At 43.0% G+C, this 18,060-nt stretch overlaps 1 protein-coding gene across 1 annotated transcript in view; it reads right to left on the bottom strand.

Annotated features, from left to right (window-relative positions):
- Positions 1-18,060, bottom strand: part of DUSP22 (dual specificity phosphatase 22) — a 388,641-nt gene that overhangs the window by 301,541 nt on the left and 69,040 nt on the right. Inside the window, exon 2 of the mRNA XM_086965050.1 lies at positions 6,315-6,348. Coding sequence (XP_086821176.1) covers positions 6,315-6,348 — 34 coding nt within the window. The remainder of the gene's footprint in view (positions 1-6,314; positions 6,349-18,060) is intronic.

Below are 18,060 nucleotides of genomic sequence, written 5' to 3'. Positions count from 1 at the left end.
ACTCCTGAACTCCCATCCCCTTACCCCCCCCCCACCCGCCAATGTATTGCAAATAGGCCAACCCACCCACACATCCCGCCCCCTCCCACTGAAGCAACCCCAACTTGCCAGAAATGATTGCCCACCCTCCCTCCCTCAAACCCAACAAGTAGGAAAAAATAAGGTCCATACATATGCTGCAGTCAGTACGCAGCTAACCCTAGGAGGGGAATGCCCGTTGGGGGAAACTCCCAGGTGACGGCACAGGTATCCCTCACCCTGTTAGCCCGTGCCAGGTGGGATAGGTGGGCACAGACCTGGACGGAGGGCGTTTGGCATGCCATCAAGATGAGCTCAAACGACCCGCTAGCAGACCAATTTTGTGTGTCCTGCAACGCAGTTCCAGCAGTCAATCAGTTAATGTGTTAACACCGCTACACAGAAACACTATTCATTTGGGAAGTATTCATTGCGAGTCATCTTCTGCACCCATCGAGGTGGATTGTTGAGACGAAGTGTGTGGTCCGTTGTTGCGGCTCGTGCATTTCAAATGCTTCAAGAATTCGTCTACTTGTAGTGGCTTCGTGAAAAAATGTTGCTTGCCCTGATGAGTAACTTTGAGGCGGGCGGGATATAACAATGCGTAGTCGATTAGGGCCAGGCGTAGTTTGTTTTTCACTGCCGTAAATTTGCGCCGCTCTTCCTGAACTATGGGGATAAAATCTGTGTATATTGAGAAGGCATTTCTGTCGTAGGAAAGGTGTTGTTTGCTTCTCGCTACACAGAGGGCAACGTCTCGGTCCCTGTAGTTCAAGAGTCTCGCTATGATAGGGAGCGGCCTACCACCCAGTGGCAGACACGGGCCCAGGGTGCGATGAGCTTGTTCTACTATAAATTGATTGGAAAAGGATTCAGCTCCTATCAACGCCACCAGCAGCTTCTCGACGTACTCCTCCATTCTCCCCGTGTTGGTGGATTCAGGGATTCCCAGGACGCGGATGTTATTACGCCTACTGCGCACTTCTAAATCCTCATTTTTTGCCACCAGGAGTTTCAACAGCTTGTCCATTTGGGCACTTTGCATTGTGGCCCGAGACGCTGTATCTTCGGTATCTGATATGCGACGTTCAGCTTCTTTGAGGCGGTCCTCATGCCCTTCAAGTTTGTGCGCAATGGCATCCATGCGCGTCGACATTCTGTCCACTTTATCGACTATGGTTGCGAAACCCTGCCGAACCTCCTGAAGAATACTTTACATTTCCGCATATTGTGGTGGCACACCTCCCTGGGCACCGTCCCCCCTGTCGCCCTCCTGATCATCATGCAGATTTCGGGCACTCCGCTTCGCTGTTTTCAAAATTTAGCTTCGGTTGGCAGGTATCCGGTTTCCCCATGATGGGGCTTATGACCTGTCTGGTAGTGTGCCCGCAGCTCTGGTATGTTTGCCACAGGAATGAGGGATGGGGACCACTCTGCGGCCGCTCCCGCGTTAGTGGCGATGGAACCAGGGCGTGAGGACAGTGTCTCTGCTGTGCGTTATTGAAGCCGTTGGTGCAGCCTCGTGTCCGTCAGTGGAGCAATAAGTCGCGTTCAATAAACCCCAAACAAAGGGACTGTGCCGCCTGCACTAGTGCACTGGTGAGGGGGCTCAAAACTGTGTCTCTAGTAGGCTACTACGGCGTGGTTCTTACTCCTACAGGCGCGCTCTTATGCAAGTGTGAGGCCCCATGCAGGTGCTAATGTCCATTGGAGAAGGCGCATCTATCTCCTCACCACTCAAAATGGAGGCCGGTAGTCCCTGGTTGTAAGATGGCGCTTGATTATGGCATTCACAGAGCTGGCACATAGCTGTTAGTGGGGCACACAGGAGCGTGCAGCGCCCGACCTGATGCACTATGCACTATACCCTCCACCCCGGCAAGGCTTTATTCTAATGCAGATGCGGGCTGTGGCAGCAGAGCACGAAAGGCGCGGCCATCGTGAGTGCGGGTGGTTCCAGCGTTCATCTACGGGCGCGTCAACAGGGATGGCCCCATTGACATTACGTGTGGCGGCCGGGCCAGGAGATTCACGTCCAGATAGTGCAGATGAGCTGGGCTGGCAGCCGGGTCGGTCGGGGCTTCCGCTGCAGGGACCCCACACAGCGCAGCACCTACCGCCACTCAGCATCTGCAGTTCCACCTCAGATCGCCGTTGAGAGCAGTCCCAGCAATCAGGGTCACGGCACAGGCATCAAGGTCCGTGGGAAGAGTAGTTATGTGGCCACAATTGTAGAGCCGCCCCGATGTGAACAGCGCCTGGACATCACATGGGCCGCAGCGGGCTCGCGTGTTTGCCGAGTCCGCGCGCCGGTTCCACTCCTCTCAGTCCGCCGACACGGTGAAAGCTTAGCAAGGTCGCAGCATCGGTGATGGTAGCTCGATCTGGCCGAATTTTATATCGGAGCTGCAGCGGGTCAAGATCTGTCCTCGACTGTGTTTAGATCTGTCAGCGGGGTCCGTGAGCAGGATAAATTCAGGATATTAATTGCCAGACTACAGGAGCCTCACATTAGTGCGGCCATCTGCATGTGCGCAACCTAGCGCCCCGTCATTTCCAAAGTTCTTAGACTCCCCTTTTAGATTCTCACCAACCCAAGCTTAAATGTGCATTGCTTTGTACCTGTCGACCCCTTGCATTTGTATCCGTTCTTGTTCTGTGAGTTCTATTTTGATATGTGCTCTGTTTGGTATCCCGATTTGGCACATGTACATGCAACTTTTACCTTCCTCGCCATCCAATTGTAAAGCGCTCTGATATCCCGCTGGATTATGTTCACGCTATATAAAACTTTATAATTAAATAAATAAAATAAACTCACTGAAGGGCCATCGTTCTGAGCTCCATATGTTTACAATGACCAGGATGCTTTGTTTAAAGTCTTGGTCTTCTGCTATTCTACATCTCTTTAGTCTATATTTTCACCTTGGCATGCTGACATCTCAACTCAAAAGCCATTTCTTGACCTATCCAGTCAAGTCTTCTTTTCCCATTCTTCAGCTCTTGGCAACTTCAATAGTTGGGTAGACGTTGAAACTCATGGATGCATTTAATGCATTTCCATGGCTACTCATTTGGCTAACCGTAGCCTTGAGTTCATTGTGTTGGCTTCCAACTTGATAGATCCAACGGGTATCACTCTGTTGGTCTTGCCAGATGGCTATCTCATTCAAGTCGCTATTACTATTAGCTCCTCTTTAAATTTGACCATGCTAGCTGGACCTCCATGGGAAGTAAACCTTCATATGAAACTTAACATAGAGGCCATTTCTGCTGACTATTTAAAAGCCCCATGTATGAACCCCATACCAATGCATAGATTTCCTACACACCTCTCAACACAGAAAAAAACTGCTAACCCATCTGTTTCTACTTCGATGGATGCACTTCTACTAGGAGAAACCATGTGAAGTCTAGTTTCTCCTTCTGTGCAAGTAGAAAAATGTATTAAATCCAGAGGAAGCTGTGGTCTTTATCTGCCAGATTAGGGCTTCCTTTAATTCTAATTCTACCAGGAAGCTGTATTCATCCATGAACCAGCCACTAACTTATGTAAAACTTTACAAGCCATATGTTCTCGGACAGGAAAAAATCACAAAAATCTATGAGAGCATTCCTGTCTTTTTTCACCTGGCCTGCTCCTAGCTCAGTAGCTAATGCTGAAGTTCTTTCCATCCTCACCAGTTCACAGGTAACCCATTTACGCTCTCTTGATATCTGGTTCTTCTGGCAATCTCTGCCCCATATCTACTTTTCAGAGCCTTGCAAAATGCACCCTATTGGAAAGACTAGCAATCCTCTAGAAATAAACAAAATAGCGCATACAGCAGATATCTATTGTGCGATACCTTCACAGTTATCAAAATCAAAAAACAATTATCTGCAGATATTGAATTCGGAGTAGGCCATGCCACTATGGATGCAGGGTATGTTAAAAATACTTTATACATCAAGTCATTAACCCTTTCGCTGCTGATGACGAGCTCAGCTCGTCATCACCCACGGGTGTCGTGTGCTGATGACGAGCTGAGCTCGTCATGGAAACAGCAAAATGGCAATTTGCAGCACAGGGCAAAAATCCCTGCAGCAGCCATGTGGTTAAATGAAATACAAAGATTTCCTGGACTAGACAATAGTGTGTGTCTTATTTGTAAAAATGTGCAAAACCCCAGCTTAGGAAACACTGAGTAACTTCCAGTTCTTAAACGGATAACTATTCTTTCTACAACATCAATGATATTCTAAAATTGTTCAGATCATAACTCTTGTTTTTTGCCAAAAACATAGTCACTTTATTTGGTTGGCATAAAGGCCGTGTAGCCAAAATAATTTGATGTGGGAAGATTCAGATTGTCATTGTCTATTACGGGTTGCACAGCCCCTATTTTTACATTCTTTCTGGTGGAATGGTGATAACGGTGACCCTCTCCAGAAGCTACATTACTGCTCTCCAGAATCTCGACATCAACAGAATGGGGGCACTAAATAGGGCACCAATAAGAAAAAAGAAGCTTGTGGAAAAATTATCATGATGTTCACAACAAGGTTGCCCCCTATGAGTGGAAAAAAGCATGCATGAATTATTAAAGAGAATAAAAATCTCTTGCAAGATATTCACTACACAAGCAAATACATACAATAAAAAATACAAAGAGCATGCATAATTACAATTAATTCCAAAAACAAAACAGTTAAATGTTTAACAAAGAATCCCAAACAGAAAAGAAACAAGTGACGTAGGTGCAAGGATATGTAGAACCTGACAAATATGGAACTAGAAATGTTGCGACACAAGGAACCAGGTTTTAACCCCTTTTACAATACCAGTTTTGAGGATGTTCTCAGTAAGCTGAAATACTCCCTCACCATCTTGTATTCGGATAAGCACATAGAAAAATCAAATGCGTCCGGCATTGAACCTTGCAGGTCATAAGGTTTCCTTCCGGTAGGTGTTGTTAAGGAGCAAGTGTTCTCATGGCCCACCTCCACTGTCCAAACACCTTGGTAGAAAATGAAGGAAGGACCTTTGCTACAATTATTTTAAGAAGACGAGGACGCACACAATGCAAAGAGGTAATAGACCTTTCAGAAAAAACAGCAGGGCACCATACATGAATATACATCATCCCCTTTTCCTTCTATGGTCCTAAATGGAACCAAAGAGATTTGCAGTTGTGTGAGAGCATCCTTCATGCTGAGGTGCAACAGATGTTCTTCGTGAGAACGAGCAGTTCTCCACCTAGAAGCATAGACATACCTAGAGCTCCCCACCCAGAGATTTGTTTAAGGTATCCAAAATTCTAAGCCTGTGATCATGTAGAGGGGATTAAAAGATTTGAGCCAACCACAAACACATGCAAAAAACGTTGTCCTACAGTTGTCTTCAGTTGTAACCCGATTAAAAAAAACTACAATAAATGATGCCCATCTAAAATATCACAAAGCATAGGCAAGGAAAGAGTTCAGACATCATTGAAAAGTCATCCACACCAAGATGCTATGAAATCCATACTAACAGCAAATTTTTAAACAAAATTGCTGGAAATAAGAAATTAATAAATGTATAGTCTCAACTATATACAATGAAATGTAAAAGGAATACTCCCGTGCTCATTTTGACACCAGTATCACACCTGCATCTTTATCCTCCAAAACAAATGAAAGGGAATTGTGATGTCCCTGGGTAGCTTAGATTTTCACCAAGGATCAGGAGAATAGATAGACCAATACAATAGTCATATAAGCTCCAGTTGTACGACACAACCACACATTCATTTTCCACGCATTCCATAACAACGCAGGCGGAACAACAAATGCGCCTGAACCACGCATTCCATCAAATCATTACAACGACTTGCCTTAGAGGGGTGCTGGACTTTGTAATAGTATAAATTTACTATTCCAACTCCAGTCACCATAACAGTAGGGAAAGTGTTAGACTTTAAAGTCCAACCGCGCTTGACCTAACGCAGGCCGCTGTAACGACTTGCGTTGTAAAGGAAAAGCGTGGTTCAGACGTATGCGTTATTTCGCCCGCGTTGCAAAGTCAAAGCTTTGTTCGGCAGTCGTTGTAGTTGCTATTTTCCCATAAGCACCACTATTTAACTAGATTTTAGATTATTTTCAACACAGCCTTGTAAATTGAAGTCCTTCTCTTTTCTCATGTGAGGCAATTTGTGGTGGCTCATAATACTTGCCTGTTGGCATTTATACCAGTATGAACATGATCTGATGAATAATACAAGTCAATTAGAAAGCAGAAATTCCTAGATCTCTCAACAGTGACATAAACATACCTTTGAAGTTTCCGATGAATAAACCAGGAAGAACCTAAAACAAAAACAACAAAAAAGCATTAGTCATTATACATGCATGTGTGTGGAGTTTGCAGCTTAAATTATACTGTTTCTGATAAAGTTGATGAAATCCAATGATGTGAGAAAACCATCCACATTAAAAAGACAACTACAACATTTTTAAAGTACTTTGCAGCCACTGCAAGTAGCCAATCTGCTCTCAGTCAAGGGGCTATCTAGATAAAATGCTTCAATCTTGAAATGGGTCAGATTTCTGTGGCACACAGCAAACAAGAACACTAGGATTGTGAATGCTTTGATAATGGATAACCTATAAATTGAACTATCAATCCTCACTCTGATAGCCATCACTAAAAAACTTATTTTAGGAGTTTGTGTAAGAACTAGGAACATTTATTCTAACCTCCTACTAGGCAAGCATACTGCAGTCCAGCTTGACCTATGCAATGAGTTTCGCTGTTATTCTACGTCTATAAAAATCCAAACTTCTGCACAACTGTCCTCCACGTACAGCACAGCCGTGGGTTTGAAGAAGAAAAATAATGTTCTAGATGGTTATCAATACAATACTGTATTAAACTATTAAGTTGGGAATTTCAACCCCTGTTTTCTATGACTGTATGAGTGAATTACATGTAGCAACAGGCAAGTTACACAATAACCAATGTACCCCTGCTTCCTTTGAGTAACAGTAATTAGTGAGCATATACATAAATTCCTTCCTTGCTGATAAGGGTGCTCAATCTGTGCTCTAACTTTCTCGTAGCTATCAGAAGGCAGCAGGTGTCACAGTAGGCACACATTTTCTTACGATAGGCAACAAGACTCGAATGTGTTACTAAATTCACTCAGAGGGTTTAAATCAATATTAATGCTATGCAGTGAGGGTGCTAGTATGTATGGTTTTAAACACGAAATAGTTTAATATGTTGTAACACAAATTACACCAATCTAAAAACAATATTTCAGTCTGTTGCATTAGGAACATTACAATCAACAATCATTTTCCAAAAATATACTCAGTACCAATTTGAGCTAACTTTGTTTCACTGTGAATCTAACTAAATAAAGAATAAGCAAACATTTAGAAATCAACTAAAGGGTTGAGGATTATATAGAACACACTAACTTTAAAAAGACAAGCCTCCAATACAGTCAAATAAAAATCTATTTTATAATTGAAAGGAATAATTTTCACAGAATCCAATTAGGAGAATTCATGTCATCACAAAATGACCTTAGTACTCTTCTGGTCTTCAATTCAAAAGCATTAACTTTTACTACTACAGACAAGAGATTTATGTTGAAGGGAGAGTGATCCAGTATCATGGGTGGCTCAAGGTGCTTTGGCCTCAATGGTGATAGGCCTAGCCACAGGAAACTAGTTTAAAGATTGGCAGCTGGCTGGTGAGATGTGAAGCTTTCCATTTGTTTGTTTAGGGAATGGAAATACCACAATTAAGATGAAGAGGTTTTCTTTTAACATCAAGTCTTGGACCACCTCACTGAAAATGTGTTGGAGGACACCTAACTTCGGCTTCAGCACACGAGTAGTATTTTACTTTCGAGAATCTATATGGGACTGAGGATTGCTAACATTGTAGGGCACCCCACAATCAAATTTATCCACAAGGCCAAAAGAACTTTTATTGCAGCAAGCACCCACAAGGCTTAACTTAGCTCCACAATTTGTTCCAAGTCCAACGCTAAACTGTCTACCAAACCAAATCTCTATATACAGGCCAGCCACCTCAACTTGTGGTCTGACCTGCCTCCACAGAAAGACTAGATTTTTAAGTGGTTATTTGATGTAGAGAAAAAAAATGCTTTACCCAATTTTATATCTCCAACTACAGACATTAATGAATGACGACTATTGAGGTGTGCTTTGGCTTACAGTACTACTGTGACATCATTCAAAGGATGGCAATTTAATGGCTCTTATATTAAATAGTTAACTAAAACCCAAACCAATTAAAGGGTAAATTGTTGTCCAAACCATAAGCTCTTGACTACTGGATTGGCAGGTTTAGTTTCTACAATGCCAGCACAACGATCTTGGAGCTCAGTACAAAGCTTATTTGTGTGTAATTAGATGATCCTGGGTGTGGTGGAAGTTCAGCTAGTGTTTTAATCCTTAGTACTCTTCCACTCCTATCCAGTTGGAAACTGCCTCATACCCTCATTTAGTTTTGTCCTACACAGAAGTCATAGGCTTGCTACTTTTTTGCTCAAGTCATCCAATTTTCTCTAGTCACATATTGCATGTTGAACATTCTGCTCCATAACTCTACACTTGCTAAAAGTAGCAGCGTTATACATTTTATGAACAATGTAACTTGGTTATCTTCACATTCTTGGTTATGATGTACACAGAAAAGTCTAATTTCTTCTTCATCTCGGATGGAAATTCGATTGTCCTTTTAACAGAAGTAGGTAGTTATGTTATGCTAAAGCGATTTGTTAAGCGCACATATACCCTGAGGTGACTTGAGGCCGTCTGCCCCTAAGCAGGAAGAAGCCTAGTTGATAAAAGAGCCAAGTGTTTAGCTCTTTTCTGAAGGAGATGAGGGTGTGATGTGGGATGGCAGATTGTTCCAAAGCTTAGTGGTTCCAACAACAAAGCCTCTGCCTCACCAACTAGCTATATGGATTCTGGTAGTAGTAATGAGGTTTGCCCCTAGAATTCGCAGCTGACTGCCAGGAGTATATATCGGACAGGAATGTTTACAAAACTCAGGGCCGCTTTTATGCAGCGCCTTATAGGCTATGCACAGAGCCTTACATTTGATGCCAGCAGAATAACATTTCTACGTTTTAAAAATATTGTAAAACATCAGCCGAAAAAGGTCTTACCTAACTAAAGTTGTTCTTTACAAATGTTGATGATGGGGGCTACAATGTAGAATTCATCATAACTTTTAATAGAATTGATTGGGTGAACCACTGGACCAAAGAGCACTACTGACTCAGTTGGTTCAATAGTCGGGGAACTTTTTGTAATTGTCTTCTCCACCTTAAGAATTCTGAATTAAGGGATGCCTTTTTCTCCACATCCCAGCAGATTTTATTTTAATTTTCATATACTTATTATCGATAATGCTTGAATTCAAAGTGCTGTACAATAATTACTGGGATGATACAAAGCTCAATAGTAATGTTGACAAATTTCAGGTAGGTTACAAGAATATATAGCAATTTCAATCTTTATACTGATGTGATGAAAATAAATTACAGTGCTGCAACTACAGATTGATCAAAAAGAAGGGTATTAAAGAGGAAGGGAATGCCAACTTCAAAGTCCTTGTAACAGAGGGTCCCTCACAGACCATGACCCTTAGTCGTGACATTCCAACATATCAGTAAGTCCATGGCAAATGTCTTACTTTCAAATACTTTTATCATGTTCTAGGTAAGTGATGGCAATGCCCTTTTTTGCGGGAAAATCAACAGCACAGAGCACGGGAGAAGAGATTGAAACATACATGCAGTGTAGATGTTTACCTCATGCCGGGCCTAAGGAAATATGACCATATCGCCAAAGTTCACTAGAGTTGTGCCTGCTACCTGTACACGAACGTAAGTGCAAACATTTAAAAGGATTCTGCATCATTCTGGAACTTAATCAGGCTGGTGTTTCTTTTAAGACAAACTCAACTATGTGCCCATAACAAAGTTTTCGCTAAAACACAGGTTTCTTACTCTTTGCTTCCTGCTTCAAAAACACCAAGAAGAGTATACCTTCCTGTATCAGCCCCCTCCTTGTGGAACGATCGGGGCATCATTTTTCGATTTTTAGCTAATCACCTAGCTCGGAAGAAGACTATAAAACAGTATCCACGGACTACCTTCCCAGCAAAGTCAGTAACCTTGATGGTATGCCACAGAGACCAGAGGCTTCTTAACGCCAGTTCGTCTAGATGAGAACCCCACCCAAGGGTGGATGAATCTGTTATAACTGTATTAATTGCTGGAAAAGGATAAAAGGGCATCTCTTGTGATAGTTGCTCCTCCATCATTCAACAAACCAGATCTGATGCATTGTCCCGGGAGTCTGCAATTGTATCCAACAGATCTCCTTCATGATGTAAGCACTGCCAATGTAGGCACCACTGGAGAGTCCTCATGTGCCAGCGCGCCCGATCCACATTAAAGTGCTTAATCCGAAATTCTTCTGTCCTGATGAGGACTACGCACTGAACGGAGGACGAGAACGTCATTGACTTCAGATGCTATACAGACTCATCTTTTTCCACCCCATCTCTGTAAATCATTCGAGGAGTCAAGAGTCATACGTGTTCTTTTTTTTCTGATTCACCCTTCACTTCTTTATTCACACAGGTGCCCTTTCACATTACGAGCACGTTATCTCACCTGATTGTTGATGACTTTACTTGCTAATATTGTGAATAAATTGAATTAAGTGCATTTTTTATAGTTTGTTTTCAAATTTATTTGGCAGGTCAGTAAATGTTAAAACTGTGAACACTCAAATTGTTATTTTATAAATAAGTCTACCATTGTAGTTTTATATACCTTTCTGCAGCAAAGCTGCCACCTCCTGCTGCCGAATCCAAAGACAATCCTCTCATTGAAGGGGCTGATGGGAAAGAAGCATTTTGGAAGTGTAGGAGTTGCCCCCTTTTTACTATATATAGGACTCACTAGTTGTATGTTAATGCCTTTCATGCCTATATAAAGGAAGATTCCCATTCTTCAACCAGCTGCATGCACTCCTTCAAGGTAAAGCTAAACCAACTTATCAGGTGAAACTTGAGAGGAGGAGGGTGGCTACTACGTTTGACAACCCTTTCCTTTGCCTTTACAATTTTAAATCACCTGGTTGGGCTGTTGGACTGGCTGGGAGCGCTAATGTTGGCAAAGCATTTTCAAAAGTCCCAAAACCTCTGTAACGCTCCATAGTCCCAGGCCCATAGTTGGAGACAGAGAAGGCAGTAGCCCTTCCCACCCTGAATTCCTCAATGGCCTTAATAGCCCAGGTTCCCAAACAGACAAGCCCTGTCAAATGGCATATCCATGAATATCACCTGTACATCACTGAAGAATCCAGTATATTGAAGCAAAGCTTGCCTCTTCAGGGCGATGGATGACCCCATGTGTTTGGCTGAAAAATCCACTGTGTATTGGCTTCCCTCCATATCTGATGGGAGGCATTCTGACTGTCCCTCACCACTGCAGCATAGTTTTCTTCAGGGTAGTCTGGAAGACTTGGAACCACCATGCTAGCTATCTCACAAGGCATAGGTATATCTGACAAGCAGACAAGTTGCATTCACTGACCTCAAAGTTAATCTGCGAAGAACTTTTTACCAACAAAATCCATTTTTTATGACCCTGAAGTGGGGCTGTTGGAAGAACACCTGAATTCTGCTTCCTGCAAGATGATGCCCGCACAACCAGACTTTCTGGCAGGTGGTCGGATCAAAGGAAGGCCAGGTTCCCAAGAGCGGCTCTGGATCTCCTTGTAGTAAGCTTGTTAACTGGTGAGGCTGAGGTGGCCTGGTCTATGCAGCTTTATCGAGCTTCAACAAGACTTCATTAAAGGGCAAACAAGGATTTGAAACTGCGGAGCATGTTGCAGAACCTCAGTCAAAATACTGGCCCTGGCTTCTACAATTGGCCAAGGTAGTCCATACACCTGCAAAGAAGGATGTCATTACCAGAGAAGCAGAGCTTGAAGGGCATTCTATCTCGACCTCTGGAGATTTACTGAGTCCATTAGCATTCCTGAAAACTAGATAGTCTGCTATGTCCAAAGACAGCAGGAGCAGTAAAATAGCAGCCTCACTACTGTTGTCCGTATCATGCTTAACAAGGTCCAGCATTTGGATAGGATCCAAGTCCACTCCATATATATCCTCCACTATTGGTGAGGTGGTACTGGCTCGGGCCATGGGATTTCTCTGTGTCTGGCTCCCTCTTTCGCTCTCCGGACTTCCCATTTAGCCCTTTGGAGGATTGCCTTGTTCCTTGCAAGGAGCCGGCACCAAAGGCAGCGTTGAATCATCAAGGGCACCAGAGCAGGTAATGGGGGAAGGGTCACTTGGAAAGGGCCTGGCGTCAGACTGGATCCAAACCGCACTGGAGGTGTACCTTGAGGGGCAACCAGAGAGGCAAACAGCACAGAGGGAAGATTTGTTGGTGGAAAACCCACAAGAATCCCAATAGGGACTCTTGGGACCTGAAGGTGAGCCAAAGGTGCCCGAACCTGCCTGAACAGTGCCATTATGTCAGTAAGGAAATTAGCAGGAATGGCTCACAGTGCCAGAAGCTCCAGGCATGCAGTCTCGTCTCTGAACGATAGAGCAAAGGAGGGTCCAGACCCATGACTTGTCCAAAGAGTGTTGCTCTTTGGACGGAATAATGCTCAAAGGCTCCAGCTCAGAGAAAAACTCCACAGAGGAATATGAAAGGGGGCACATCAAAAGGCAAACCCCCCAAGTGAAAGTAATCTATATATATATAAAAAAGAAAGTATGTCCGTTTGTCCTTTATGCATTACTACACCAATCATCCATGAAACTTTGGGAAGTACACTCCCGCGAAGGTTTTTGGCAAAAAAAAAAAATCGTTAAAAGTTGTTGAGTACACTCCTGCGAAGGTTTCTGGCAAAAAAATAAAAGAAAAATTTGTTAAATATCAGCTCCCCAGGGCCCTCATAATCTTTCCAATACTGAACGTTTACAATTTCCAGTGCGACTCGCTTTTGCAATGACCATCAACAAAGCACAAGGACTATCGCTGCAAGTGTGTGGACTAGATTTGGAGAATCCGTGCTGCTCACATGGACAACTGTATGTGGCCAGCTCATGCGTCGGAAAAACTTCTGATTTATTTGTGTACACACCAGACGGAAAAACAAAAAATACCGTGTATCCACAAGCACTCGAATAAATAAACAGAATTAAAAGAACACTTTAAAATGTTTTCCATATTAAAATGAATAAGTTTCAATAAAAATGACACAATGTAAATTAAATGTTATCATAACAAGTTTCCTTAAATTTCCTTTCTTCTGAGATCGCAGCAACGCGTAAGCTAGTGAGAGATAAAAGAAAGGCAAAATACATATAACTTAAACGAAATAAATAATTGGATGCTGGCAGAAGAAATTACGTGAAATAAGATAGAACATTTTGAGGTCATGGGGAGACTAGGTAGTTTAAAACTAGAAAAACATGCTACAGCACGTAACAGTTAAAGTGTGAGGCATAAGATAATAATAACTAGGGTTTGAGCAACTGTAATGACCGACTTTTTCTGGCCCTTTTTAGAGGGAGAATGATGGAGGATGACTCCAGTCTATTACCCTTACAGTATAGGGATTAGGACTATAAGTAAGACCAATCCATGAGGCACAGTAGTGCATTTTCGTACCCTTTTCTTTAGCTCAGGGCTTATAAACTTAAGCTAGGGAATAGATATATAAGTATTAGTGATGATCCATTCTTTTGCAAGAGTGTTAGTATATCTTCCATGGAGTTATGCGTATTTTGGGCCTTGTAGGCCTTAAACGGGACAGACTCCATCTTGCTCTCTGCCCGGTAGCTTGAGAGGCTTTCTAGGTCAAGTGTAATGTTTTAGTTTCAAGGTGTTGTTCGCTTGGAGAGAACCGGTTCAGGCTGGCCCTTATCGAAAGACTGTATTTTTCTCCACTCCGAAGACACAACTTCAGGCCGGCCGGCTGGGAACGTGTCCTTGGTACGGGGAGGTACAAGAATTTGGTGGGCGGCAGGTTACTGGCCGTAACTTTCCATGAAGGGACAGGCTTTGATATTAGCGAAAGTGTTAGGCAATGAGTTAGTCTGTAGGCGGCAGCTAGCCGTTAGCATCTAAGCCATTAATTATTTTCAAGGCAGACAATCGCCATTTTGAAGTCCGAGAAAGATTCCAACACCGAGACTCTCTGAGAAAGACTGAAGGAGAAATAGCGCGGAGCGCACAGAGACAGAGAGAGAGAGACGGTAGCTACTAGCGAGCAAGGTTCCAGTGACTTGGAGGGAAGCAGAGGAGATTGAGCATAGCGGTGCAGACGTGTACCTGTGACTGCTGAGGTGTGAGTCCGAGACGAGCCAAGACACAGAGACGAGACTGGAACCTAGATGACTGCCGAGCCCCGACTTCATATTAACCAGGTGATCTCTGCCCTTTCCTTGATAAGCGCGCGCTCTAACCTTTACTTTTCTTTGCAGCATACATATTGTGTAGCATTGTGTTTGTTTTTATTATAATAAAACACCCCAGTTTTTTAGTGAACCGACATGTGCCTTGTATTCTTGTTCAATCATGGTAACCTGTTCTTCTAGTTGAGCATTGTTTGCATGAACGGATGTGAAATCCCGATCAGGTAAGGAGTGACCAAATAAGTAGGAAGCGAGGGGACCTTTGATGCCAGGAGCAGAAGGTACATATTATAATTCGGAAAAACATACCAATTTCTATTATCGTAGTTTTATCCCGAGTAGACAAATGAGAGATTTCTTCTATAAGTATTCATAGGAAAGTGATCGTCGTTGGTATACGGCGTTAATGAGAGCACCGGAGGGATACGGTGCGTAGGTTTGCCGGATTGTGAACCGTGTGTGAATGAGAGCACCGGAGGGATACGGTGTGTAGGTTCGCCGGATTGTGAACCGTGTGTTAATGAGAGCACTGGGACTGCAGGCCCGTGTGTAGACACGCCGGATTGCGTGTCAAGTGAGCAGATCTGCCCCAGGGTAGATTAGTCTGGGTCTAAGTGGCCGCGAGACTAGTTGATATGAATAGGATATTGTAGAAAACCTACGCATGTTTATTGCTATTTCCCCATCCTTAGGTACAAAATGTACATACATATATCCGTACCCATTGTAAATACGTTCTAAGGAGGGAGGTGATTACGTTCCGGCTGGATTAGAGGGGCTCCTAGGAGCTGATTCCATCTAGGCGGAAAATCCGGTCGTTACAGCAACGTTTGGCAGAGGAGTGAATGTAACGAAGAGAAAGGACAATAAAAAGTTAGGTTATAAAAACAACAAGGGATGTATAATAAAGACCGCGGGAAATATATGAGGACAGGAAGAAAGACAGCACAAAAGAGAACACGCAAGTGGTATGCACACTCCGACAACAGTTTTTTTCCTTATTTTTACAGTGCCTTTTGCTTTGTAGTACACTTGGGCAAGCTATAATTTTCAATTTCAATTTATAAGCTTTATTCGACATTTTGTCATAAAAGCATTCACCTAACCCTATACAATAAATACTAGTTATAAAAAATACTCTAAAAATACATATTAAACATTAGCTGTCGAATGATACATGATAAAAATTCATAAAATTACCACACATTATTACAAAGATAAAAAGACACATTTCATAGGTTAAAAATGGGAACATGATCTATGTCGCAAGAATACAATATAGGGATATACATAGTTTCATTATGGTACAGTAGCCAATAGTGATCGGGTACGAATTAGCCACGACCACGCCAAATATTTTGCTACACCAACCACATATAATGCTGCACAGTCTGATTCAAGTATCCTAAGGGCTTCGGATTGGCTTCGGGTTCCCAAATTTAGGCAAACCGGTTTTAACCATTTGCGTCTGGGGTTCAAATACAATGGACAACAAAACAAGAAATGGGAGATGTGTTCAATTTCATCATTACAATGGTGACAATGTTCGTCCCATGTTTGGGACCAATGCTTCTTAAACGCATTTAAAGGTAGTGTACCAATGCGGAATTGAAAATAAAGTTTTCTATCATGTGGTTTTTCAATTAGGTCCCAAAAAGATTCATATGAGGGGTACATTTTTAAATTTAGATAGCGAGATGTTAGATTTGCGCTTGTACTGTCACTAAACATTGTAAAATATATCATTTCCCAATATAGATCTTTTATCTTTTCCTTAGAAGGGAAGCAAGTTGGATCTTTGTTGTCCCATAGGTAGTCCAATTTCAATCTTATGAGTAGTCCCCGCAACTCCCTTAACCATGGGATGGTATGGAAACGATCGAATTTGATGACATCCATCAATGCTGCTGCATAGTGGCTTAATTCTGGGGTCACCATGATTCGCCTCCAATATAGGAGGGGCCGAAGCCTCGCTATATCCACAACTGATTTTCTGCCCAGGTCTAGTTTTAGCGGGATCATTGGTGTGCTTTGGGGGACCATTACGATCCCTCTTAAGAACCTATTTTCGGCTCGGCCCAGTTCGCTCAAATTTGAGAAACCCCATAATTCAGAGCCATATAAACAAGACCCCAGGACTTTCATAGAATAAATTTCCATAACACAATTCACAGGCTTGGTCAGTGAGGCTCGGTGTTTTAACGAGATGGCACCTGCTAGCTGCCTAAATTTTAGGAGGGTTGTGGTTATATGATGTTTCCAGCTCATGTTATCTTGCATAGTGATACCTAGGTATGAAAAAGAGTCCACTCTTTCCAGGGGTGTTCCTTTGTATTTTATTACACCCTTAAAAGAGGACTGTTGATTGAGGCACATGAATTTCGTTTTAGAAGTGTTTAATTCTAGACCCCTTTCATCACAATATACACCAAAGGCATCAACTACTTTTTGTAACCCACTAGGGGTGCGGGAAAGTAATAATGTATCGTCCGCAAACATGAGAACAGGTACACGAGAGCCGGCTATTACCGGGGCGTCACTAGCAATCTTCTCTAGATGTTTAACAATACCATTTATATAGATGGAGAAAAGAGTTGGCGCTAGGACACACCCTTGCCTCACCCCGCGTTCAACCGGGAAGGAATCAATTACATCTCCTTGAATGCCCCAACGTATCCTAGCAAAGTTGTTTTCGTGTAGGCGAACAAGGAGTGTGAGCAATTCCTGTTTCATGCCTGCATCCGCCAAGGTCTGCCAAAGTTTTTCCCTAGGGACCAGATCGAAGGCGGCTTTTAAATCTACAAAAACTGCATACAATGTCCCTTTCTTCAAGGTGACATTTCTCCAGTAAATTGTTAAAAAGTGGAGAACTTGGTCGACGCTGCTAGTTAGGGGCCTGAACCCAGCTTGATAAGACGACAGGATGTTATTTTCGTCGATCCATTGTTGCAGTTTATTTTGCACTAAACGGCCCATTAGCTTTTGGGCTGTATCAATCAAGCTAATGGGTCTATAGTTTTTAGCCAGGGATCGGTCACCCTTTTTATATATGGGAATTATTTCGGCTCCCTTCCATGAGGCAGGCACTTTCCCTCCCATAGCCACTGCATTAGCCAACATTGTAAAGTAAGTACACCAGGACTTCCGGTCAGATAAAAAAATATCAGCTGGAACTCCATCCATGCCTGGAGCTTTCCCCCCTGCAACACAGTCTAGTACAACGCTCACATCCCTCTCAACAAATAATGGTGCCTTATAGTAGACTTGGGGAGGAGGGCTAACGTTATTAAACATAGGGTTACGGGCATACTGTGGTTGAAAGTATTCTATCCAGGTGTTCTTTGCGACATTATTAGCAGGCTGTGGTGCTATGCCACCCTTTGCCCATTTTACTGATGCCCAGAAGCGCTTAGAATCCTTGGAGGCACATACCTCCTTGAGTTCTTGCCAACAATCCTCATCCCAACGCTTTTTAGCTAGTTTTTGGACCTGTCTATACTGGTTTCTCGCCAGCCTTACTGCATCTGGCCTCCCTAGTCTAAGTTCCTTGCTAAGGTTTTCTCGAGCTGCCCTACAGCTCT

Source organism: Lissotriton vulgaris, chromosome 4_1, assembly GCF_964263255.1.
Source record: "Lissotriton vulgaris chromosome 4_1, aLisVul1.2, whole genome shotgun sequence".
NCBI classification, from domain to species: Eukaryota; Metazoa; Chordata; class Amphibia; order Caudata; family Salamandridae; genus Lissotriton; species Lissotriton vulgaris.
The sequence above is the reverse complement of the archived record's forward strand: the minus strand, read 5'-3'. Positions and strand labels throughout refer to the sequence as shown.